This window comes from Calliopsis andreniformis, chromosome 4 (assembly GCF_051401765.1).
Source record: "Calliopsis andreniformis isolate RMS-2024a chromosome 4, iyCalAndr_principal, whole genome shotgun sequence".
Classification (NCBI taxonomy): domain Eukaryota; kingdom Metazoa; phylum Arthropoda; class Insecta; order Hymenoptera; family Andrenidae; genus Calliopsis; species Calliopsis andreniformis.
This window is the reverse complement of record NC_135065.1, coordinates 4647969-4658308: the sequence shown is the minus strand read 5'-3', so window position 1 is coordinate 4658308 and position 10340 is coordinate 4647969. Positions and strand designations below refer to the sequence as shown.

At 33.6% G+C, this 10340-nt stretch overlaps 1 protein-coding gene across 2 annotated transcripts in view; it reads left to right on the top strand.

Annotated features, from left to right (window-relative positions):
• Positions 1-484: 484 nt before the first annotated feature.
• The window catches only part of Ip3k1 (inositol-trisphosphate 3-kinase-like protein), a 30465-nt gene continuing 20609 nt past the window's right edge, over positions 485-10340 (top strand). Inside the window, exon 1 of one of the 2 annotated variants that reach the window (XM_076376215.1) lies at positions 485-1516. In XM_076376215.1, coding sequence (XP_076232330.1) covers positions 1485-1516 — 32 coding nt within the window. In that variant the 5' untranslated portion in view covers positions 485-1484. The remainder of the gene's footprint in view (positions 1517-10340) is intronic. The other variant, XM_076376214.1, reaches the window with a different exon arrangement.

The following is a 10340-nucleotide window of genomic DNA, read 5'->3' as shown; positions in this document are numbered from 1 at the left end:
TTATTCGAATGGAAAATTATTCAAATATAACTCCATTGAACTATGATATATGTACATTAATATACTAGACTTGTATCTATTTATCTCACACATACATATTCGACAGGTTATACTATATTTTAGAATACTGTATTAAATATACATGATCCAGAATGCAATTTTTCATTCGAATGTTTGAAATGCAACTTTTCAAGATAGCCTTTTAAAATACAGATATATATTTAACCACCATTAAATTTAGAGAAATGTATTTGTCAAATAAATTTTATCTATTAGCCACAACTTTCAAGCATACTTTATATCCACAGATTATTCGTTTCAAAATACATCACTCTCTGGCCTCTACCACTTAAAATACTATCAATAAAAATGTCAACCCTTTCGAGTAAACCTATTAAATATATTCAAATATTAGATTAATTACACAAATAAATGTGTTCGATACTTTATTAGCCATATCTGTCACATATATTTCCCAGCCACAGCTCATAAAACATTCATTCGCTCCCATCCCGATTTCGTCTAACAATAAAAAAGATTCTCATATAAAACTCTAACCAAGCGAAAAGGGGCTGCGACCCGAATAATAGCCCTGCTCACGACTTAAAACAGCATGTACACCCATCCTATATGCGTGTATGCGCGAGCAAGCCCCGGACGTCGACACGTCTAGGTGGGGGGAGCGTCGAGAAACGATAAAACTACATGCAGCTCTCTCCGCAGCTCAGTGTGCATTGAGAAAACTCGAAGGCAGCCAGTGAGTGCGTCAGTTCCTTCACCTCCTCCAAGAAACGTTCCTCCGTTTCATTAACTCAAGGATTTCACCCTCTCCAAGTGCATTTCGTTACCAACTCCCTCTAGGGGTAGTTGAAGCTTCGCGCGCGCGCAATCGTGCACTATCCCACGCTTCACTCTTTCGAATTCTCTCGACTCCGGTGTTTGGCTTCCCGAAACGCCGAGGAATCGCCCTGAATCGTCCCATCCAGTGTCACAATTTAACCTGCTCGAGTGAGAGAATCTATCGATTGCTCGTTAAGTCTGGAAAAGTCAGTGGACGCTCGAAAGTGCCGCGCAAAGGCGTCGTCTTTCGCGTGCGAGTCGGACGATGTGAAAGCGACAACGCTGGAAAGTGGCCTCTATCGACGGAGTTGAGAGAAGCTAGTAGGGCTGCGCCGAAGGCAGCTGAAGGGATCGTTTCTGGCGAAGAGCATCCAAAGACTTGTGGCCGAGTTTCGAGGCCACGCCTAAGGTGGACGAATAGGACGAGCGTCGATTGAGGTTAGCTCGACTCTCGAGTGCGTCGGTCGGTGCGTAGCGGCTGACGATTTCGTTTCTACACGCTTTAACGTGCGTGCGTGCGTGCCTGTTCCGGAGGAGTGCCAGCTCGAACGGAGAAATAATGTCAAGCAGTGTTTGCCACGCGCCCCTGCCAGCACGAATGGAAGCGTTCACCACGAGGCTCTGTCTACGTGCTGCTGACCAGTATGAGCGGCTTCTGCAGGCTCGCTTCAATAAGGTACGTCTTGTCAATAGCGAAGCGTCGTATATGGTAAGTTGGCAGACGGGAGAAATGTGGATTGTCGTCTGATTGATCGAATACAGGGTGATCAGTTTAGCTGGAGACCTTTCAATGAGCGTCGGTGGCATTTGGACCTCTTTCACATGGCGATTGGTAAACCGTGGCTCACGTATGATGGATGACGATTGTACGTGTAATTCGAGGGGTACCTTTAAGTTAAATGTCCCAGTAGTTGATGTTGTCCTAATCAATTTCGCGTTCTTGTATCAAACCATGTTTTGGAATAAATTTTGGCAAATTATCACTTGATGTATAATGCAGCAATGAGCTAAGGCTCCAGGCTGCACTCTATGCATGTTAAATAAAAAAAAATTACCATGTCCTAATAGCTAAACGCTAACGTTAACTTTATTCAAGTTGAGGCTTAAATTTTGATGTATTAGGTGACACTAATTTAAAATAAAAACTAGTGTCGTAAAATAGTGTCTTCAGTTTCTGGAGCCTCAGAATTGAAGTATCGGGATATACAGTTTTAGGTTGTTTACCTATTAGGATATTTAACATCTTAAGCGTTTAGGTATTGGCACATTTACTTTATCTCACCGACAATATTCTCGTCGACGCCGAGTTTCGATGAGGTAAAGGTAACTTGTCACTTTTTGCGAGGTGATGGCTCGCATCTAAATACACATGAGAAAGTACTGTACTCCACTGAGAATGTTCTTGCGACCAATATACGTATAATATTAATAGAAAATAATTTCGATAAAATGATTGTCGGTGAGTTAAATGTAAATTGAAGGTGACATAAATTTATATGAATAATAAATAATTATTTGGATTTGATTAATTTTTTCGTGAATACGTTAAGAAGACCATGCTTTTCTTATTCTTTCTTAAGTGATCAGGAACTGGGTCCTTGACTACGTGAATCGCGATTCATAAATCACCGTGTGAAAGAGGTCTTACAATGCTAACAGCATTTACAATAAATGCTGCCTACTTTCCAGTTAAACTGATCACCCTGTAGAATCGGGTCATGTGAATCTTCGTTATTTGGTAAAATCAATTAGACTATTAATTGGTGACAAAGGTGGGTTTATGAGCCATCCCAATTGCCAACTTACCAGCCATGTACAGAGGCTCAGAGTTATGAATTGAAGATCGAAAGAAATAAGTATTTAGCCATGGATGGTGCCTCGAGTGCAGGGAAAGAGTTTTTGTTTTCAATTTCTGCATTTTGAAAGTTATGTTGACAAAGGGAATGCAGAAAAAGGGGAATCAGAATATGGGTTTCTTTTTGTTGTGCTAGGGGATTTTTGCTGGTTTTGAGTTGAGACGTTTAGTGAGTTATAAAGTTTAAACATATATTCGAGTTTTGTCCCAATGCCAGAAATTGAATAGGTTTGGATCTAGGCGAAAGTTTCTAATTAGTTCGATTCTGTAGCGGGAAATTTGAATTCTTCGAATTTGTGACGTGACTCTTGTATCGTTTTATGTCTGTAACATGAATTTCGAATTCGTTTGAATCTGTCATGTGAGTTTCATTGAATTTCAATCTCATTCGCGATAGAAATTTATCAAAAAATAATTACTAGATTCATATATACAAATTCTAAATTCTTTTTACTTTTTGTATTAAGATTGAGGCAATTGGATAAGAGTTAAACTTAAAAACTACAATGTATATTGCATACACAGTAGGTTCCACAGCTTAAATCGTTTCAAATTGAGATTCATGCACCATCACTACTATATAATCGGTCTCTGCTCTTTGCTTTCCTCCTTTCTCAGTGCCTTTCACGTTGCTACAACGCAACGATGCGATCGATTGCCTTGTAATCGAAGCGTGAAAGACATGTGATGCACAGCCTGAACATCACTTACACATAGATGTTAATCCTTTTACAATTAGTGCCAACTCCTTAATCACACTTATTTCGAAAATTGAACAATATTTACTCAGTTCTTGTACATTAAGAAAAAATTCTGAATTCATCACAAATGTTATTGATGAATGAAATTTTCGAGGAATCTTAAAATATTAATGAATCGCTGCCTTAGTACTAACAATAAGAGGTTAGGATTGCTATTCACTTTGCTGTTCGAATTTCTGTGAGCTTCAAGTGTTTCATACTTGAAATAAATACATAAATCCTCGAAGAGGTGTTTCTGTAATCAAACATGTTCATTTTTATAACCTAAAAATTCGAATCCAACTCTGTTCAAACACATCTTGTTTGGGTAAAGCATGTAACAAATTGCACAGAAGCATTCAAATAATAAACTTCCCTTACTATTATTTACTCGTGGATTGTTGAAGTATAATTATTTTAATTTATCATTATTAGCGTATAACTGATATTATCTACTTGCTTAGTGAATTCCATTACTTCCTTGTACACGTGTGTAATTAGGCAGTGATCCATACTCTATTAAATTTACGTCACGATAATATGCAGTTGTTTGCATCAATGTCAGGTTTAGTGCAATGTTTTATGATAGAGTTTATTTGCTTTGACCGAGCAATGAGATAAAGTAGTAAAATGGTGGCAAACACATTTTTTCGTGAAAAATTGCTTTGTATGTTTTTATTAAAAATTTATGATCTTTTTTCCCGTGATATTGAAGACAACGTTTAACGTTTTATAATTTAGCAAAAATATTGTTTATATATACAGTGTGACCCATTTGAACTTTCGCACGAAATTATCCTTAACACTATGGCTTGTTTCAAAAAATGTTTTAAGTAAAACTTGCTTCAGGAGAAACATCTTGATGATTACAAATTTTCTCTTGATGCTTTATCAGAAAAATGTTTTTACAAAAAGTGTTTAATATAGAGGAGGGCATTATGTGGCGAAAACAGCCTTTTTATAAGTGGTATAGTGGGGAAGATTTTAATCATAATATATTAGCATTTGTTAAAACAAATTCAACAAGGTGCCACGATACCTTCGGTACCTTCTGTTTTTTACGAGACATTTCACCATTTTCAGTTAAAGAAGACACCCTATATGCATATTACATCGAGTCACTTATTACATTTTTCATATTTTTCCATAGATTTTCATTTTCAAAGTATTAAATTTGTTTTATTAAATAAATGGAAGATAGTCTTAATTCGTTTTCATGAATTGGCACAGTAATCCGTATTCTCAACACACAATTAACGGTAATATCATCGTCTTGTTCAATTCGCCGTTACATTTCATCTTGTAGTTTGTTGCGCCTTCGTTCGTAACGGTTCGCTTTGCTTTACTTACGTAATGTTTAGACGCCACATTGCACTTTTGTCACGCACATATTATGTGGGCTACCTGAAATGGGACACGTGTTATTTAATACGTATGCAAGAGCATATTTCATTGTCAGACAAAATTCCAGACATTTACAGTTGAGCACGAACAACCTTTCGTACAGATAAAAAATGAAAAATAGTCGGTAAAACTTCTTCTATATTTAGATTATTTTTGCAGACGAAATTTTATATGCTATGGTATTTTCCTATTTGAACTCGCTACTAACTTTACGATCTTTTTATCTTTTTTTTTTCTTGCATTCAGGACGATAAAAAGTTGCCAATTCATACATTGTGAAACTAAATTTGATATCCATGAAATTTTCAAATTTAATTTTTTTGAAGACTAGAGCAGATTTATTTTTTGAAGAAATTCTTTGAGATAATATTGAAAATGTTTATTCAAGGTTTGAGTATCTTATTATTAGATTACGTATTATCTTTACTAAAAGATTAACTTTTGTTTCGACATTTTTTCACCTCTCTTAAAATGAATTAAAATCAAAACGTGGCCACTATTATAAAACATAATGCCTGTAAATTTTGACATGAACATTACCCATATGTTAATAATCATATTATTAGATTTAATTTAATTAATTATTTTAAGTTTCGATAAATTATTTTTCTGCCTACTTTCTAACACATTTTAGCTTTAAGAGTAGCAATTTTTTGCATTACCATATTATACAAGATAAATAATAATTCAAAAGTGAACCAGTGCAACTAATTTCTCTCGAATGAGATGTTACTTTCTTCAATCAAGTAAAATTACATAAATCCATAAATCATCTGATTTATTAAGATTAAATTGGGTCTTGCAGACCAGTCCTGCCTTTTTAACGTGCTTTTCGTTCACTTTTTTCGTGCACGTGTGGTTTCAAGCAAAAACCTCGTTTTAACTAATCGTAAATGTCTTCACCCATATCGCGGTCAGTTCTACTTCAACCTGATTCAAAGAGAAAAAAAAAAAAAGATTTAAGAGGGACTTTTCAAAGTTCGAACAGGATCGACCTTCGAGGAAGGCAGATGATGAATAAATTCAAGGCAATGCTTCCTGACAAATTCAAGGATCACCTGTATCTGGATCAGGAAGCATATCAAGCCATTAACCTCGTTCGATTTGTTCTCATTTGAACGAACATATCCGCTATTCGGGAGTCTAATTGCGAAATTTCCTAAACATCATTTATTTCGACTTAAAACTCGATTTAGAAGCATATTTCATTTATCACTTCTATTGTTAGAGTTAATTGAAGCCTTGTTCGAATTTCTCAATATGTGAAATTTCAATGAATATGTAGCAATAATGCTACACAACAAATTAGTGATAATTTATTATTTGTACTATTAGAAAAAAGATGCAAGTTTTATAATTTGTGAGTTAAGAATTGACTCGATTTTAAGTGACTAAGTTGATTCAATGATTTAATACAAAATAAATTTTTAAGTGTTATTTCTCACAATTTTTATAATTATGTCATGCAGTGCTGAAAATTTAGACTGTGCTTCATCTCTTTCATAACAAATTTTTAAATACTTGCAATTTTGACGAAGATAATTTAAAGTGCATTTGAATTACATAAAAATTACAATATTATCGATAAAGGAGCCACTGTAATAATGTTATTGTAATTTTAAAGTAAAAAGATATGTAGAAACCTCTGCTATTAATAGGCAGAATATCACATTATACATATAAAACACTTTACTGACTAGTCGCCTGCATTTTTCCTTATTTTTTTCGAGATTTCAAGTAGTTGCCTCTGGCAATAGAAAATACTGTCTCCTATATTGCAAATGATTCACGATGAATAGTTCTTTTATCGAGAAGTCTGTATAATGTATAAATAGCACCTATCATAATGATTAATGTACAAATAATTTAAAAAGGTGCGAATATGTTAAGCAATAAAATTAAAGTGCATCCAGTAATATTCGTGTCCAATGGTGTCCATGCTAAATATTAAAGTGATAAAAATACAAAATTCTCAGGATTTATTAAGATATATTCTCAGAGTACAATATTTCTTCAATAAATTAATTACTTTCGATCTTCGAACGATGAACGTCGTCCATCTTTATTAGCAGTTTTTGTACATTAATAATACAATTTTTAAACTAGTTCTACTTCAAAATTGTTGCAAAATGCAACGAAAATTCTATCATTCAAAAAATTTCATTTTTCAATTTCGAGATTAACTTCCAGAGTTAATAAAGTCATTCAAATGAAGATTTAAAGATTCAGATTAAAAATTTAAGAAGTATGTTTTGGATATCTCATTGCACTTTGCATTTATTTGTATTAGTTCAATTTAAAATTAAGAGTCACGATTAATATCCTCGCAAATAAATCTCGACATACGTTTCATTATACAAAGAGCCTCGTTTGTATTAGAAATATACGTGCATATATTTTATCTCGAGTATCCAGGAAAAGCAAGCAAAGCAACGCACTCAAATACTTGGAATAATTTAAAAAAATCTGAAGAATGAGAACAAACTATGAGCAACTCGATCACTCGAACTATTATAGTTACTCAAGCTTATCTAGTTTACTTGAATCGTAAACCTGCATTAATAATTTCAAGTTACGTGAATCTAGTTGTTCCACTTCAATGCTTTTAAGTTACTCCATTTTTATTGAATCTAGACAATGCTCAACTTCCTTTAGATTTTAGCACGCAGATCTTTGAGTATTTTCAAATTTCCCAAATTTAGAGGATATACTTGTTCGTCTTTGTTGCACTCAAATATTTATGTTATTCAAATGTACTATTCGTATCCCATAAGAAATCCTTTAAAAAGCATTGTCTCTAATGTTTTTCAGAGGACTTCTCGTGGGACACAAATATTACCTCTTATATGGATATAAAACTATTTCATCTAATTTTATTATCTATTATCTAAAATATCTCCTTTGTTAAGGAAATTTCAACCTTATTTTTATTGACGCCGCCTACAAACTGAATCCATGCTGTTTTTCCATGCATTTGTATTTTTAAAAATCCTACAAATTCTTAAACATTCTTTCAAATTTTTAGAATTTCATCCAATAGTTTCTATTACTGAATATTATCTTAATTTGTTTTCAAACAAGACAGAAAAAGATTCAAGAAGAAAAATGGGTTGGGTCGTAAATGACCCACGTTGCAGGTGAAAGGTTAATATTAGAAACTGTGTTAGGTAAAAGTTGAATAATTTCGAGATGTACATGATTTAGTGTATTAAACTCAAACCTAAACCATCCTTTTTATACCTAATTTTATTGTGTATAGTAAACTACTATTAAATCATAGTTTATCTACTGCAATTAATTTCTTCATAAGACATATAGAGGATATATGAACGATAATTTCATTTGTTTTAATAGAGTCGTATATTTTATTTACCTCTAAATAATACCCACTTTAAAGACAAATGTAATAACTAAATTATGAAACCTTATGCATTTAAAGGAAATTTCAATCTGCAGAAAGGAATAGAATCCATATAATGTGGAAAAGTAGGTAAATTATCGAAAGATAAATTTATTTTATAATATTCTTACAGTGAAATAAGTCTTTAGGCTCCACTTCTCTAATCTTGTATTTAAAAATAAGAATTTGCATAAATATCCACAGTCTACTAGTTACCACATAAGCTCCTTCAATGTAACCAAAGTCGTCTAAACAAAAATTTCCTTCTAATTAGCAGTACGTACTATTGCAAAGTGACATCAAGTTTAGTCGTCCAGTCTTTTTCGAACTGGTACGCTAATATTCGAGAATTCGGCCCACTTGGACGAAACGGGTTTCTAGAGTATGTAGTTTCCAAGCACTCGGACAACTCTGGCGTCTATACCCGTATGCGTGAATATGGTATAAAATAATTTCTATGACGTGAAAGATACGCTTCGCGTAACAGGAGGTCGAACCAGCCAGGGACGTACCTTCAGGGTGGGTTAAAAATAACAAAACGTGTAGATTCCAGCGAATGCAGTTGTTTAATCGTTTCATAATGCTCTGTGCGTTGCTCTTCGCTCAGGAATGCATTCTTGGATAATTGAACAGGGACTGCTTTTTATATCCTACGGTTGCTGCATCCGGTGAAAGCTGCGAAGGCAGTCTCAGACTCTTCGCAAGATCTTTTTGCAATTTACTTCATTTTCTAAATAATATTAAAAGTATATTGCATGCCAAAGAAGTGAGGTTAGGTATCTAGATACTTGAAAATATGGATGAAGTTTAAACTGACAAAATGGGAGAATTGAAACGTTTGGGATAAGGACATAAACCATGTTGGGCTTAGGTTGAAAAAATGGACTTGCAAGGTTTTTATTAAATTCTGAAATAAGGCAATCATTTATTCAATTTATACCATAAGATGCATTTTTATGCATATAGCTTCTGTGCAATGTTAGCTTCTTGCTTATTCGTCACGTTGAATTGTGAGTGGCTTAGAACTTTCTTAATACAAAATAGCGTAGATATTTTAATTGGATACCATAACATAATATTGCTAATTTTTATCATTTTTTTAACAATTTATTACATTCCTTGTGATCATCTTTTAAATCTGACTTATATCTTTCCCCAATAACTTCAATTAAGAATGTCACATTTAAAACACTGATTAAAATAATGTAACTGCACAGGTAACCGCTAAATTATGTCTCATTTAAATTGAAATTGGTGGTTATGTTTAATTTAAATGTAATGAAACCACTGCATGTTTTTTTTCAATGAATTATGCATGCACGTAAACACAATGCGGTTCGTTGTTTCTCTTATTGCAAAGATGTTACAGGGAAACGCTCCTGTGGTAAACGAGGTTTCCCTGATTATATAAGAACTATTTGTATTTTTGAGCAGCCATTTAATTATGTACGCTGATTACAGTAAATTGTATCGAAAAGTAACGGGAATTGAAACTGAAGAAGATTTCTGAAGACATTGCATGTCTTGTTTTAATTGTATTGATACAAAGTCGAGAACAGTCCTTTTTTATTGATATTAAGAAACTGATATCTTATTAATACTGACAGATGAATATTTCATATTGACTCCCGTTTTTCTTATTCAGTCGTCCCTTTTTGTATTAAATCCGAGATCTTAAATAACGCGAGGAACTCAAGGTGCATACTCCACTGTCGCTACATAACCAACGACGTCAGTCAAGGAGAATGTAATAATTTCAATAACCACACGGGTCACCATTACCACATTCTTGCAAATATTTTCTGCATTACTGTTTACTGCTTCCTAGATGGCCCTTCCTACAGAGCTGCTAATTGTTATTAGAATATTACCTGCTCGTTTTCTGTACACGCTAACTTCGTGTTAACAATCTAATTTATAGCTAAATTAATTCTTTTTTTATTCTGAATGACCTCGCATACTGTAGAAAGTAGAAAAACATGTTCGTTCAAAATGATGACAATCCAAACAGTTTAATAGAGAAACTGGACAAAATGATAAGTAGTCAGTGGGAATTTAGAAAAAATTGAAAATTGTCGGCATATTACCATGATTTAAAAAG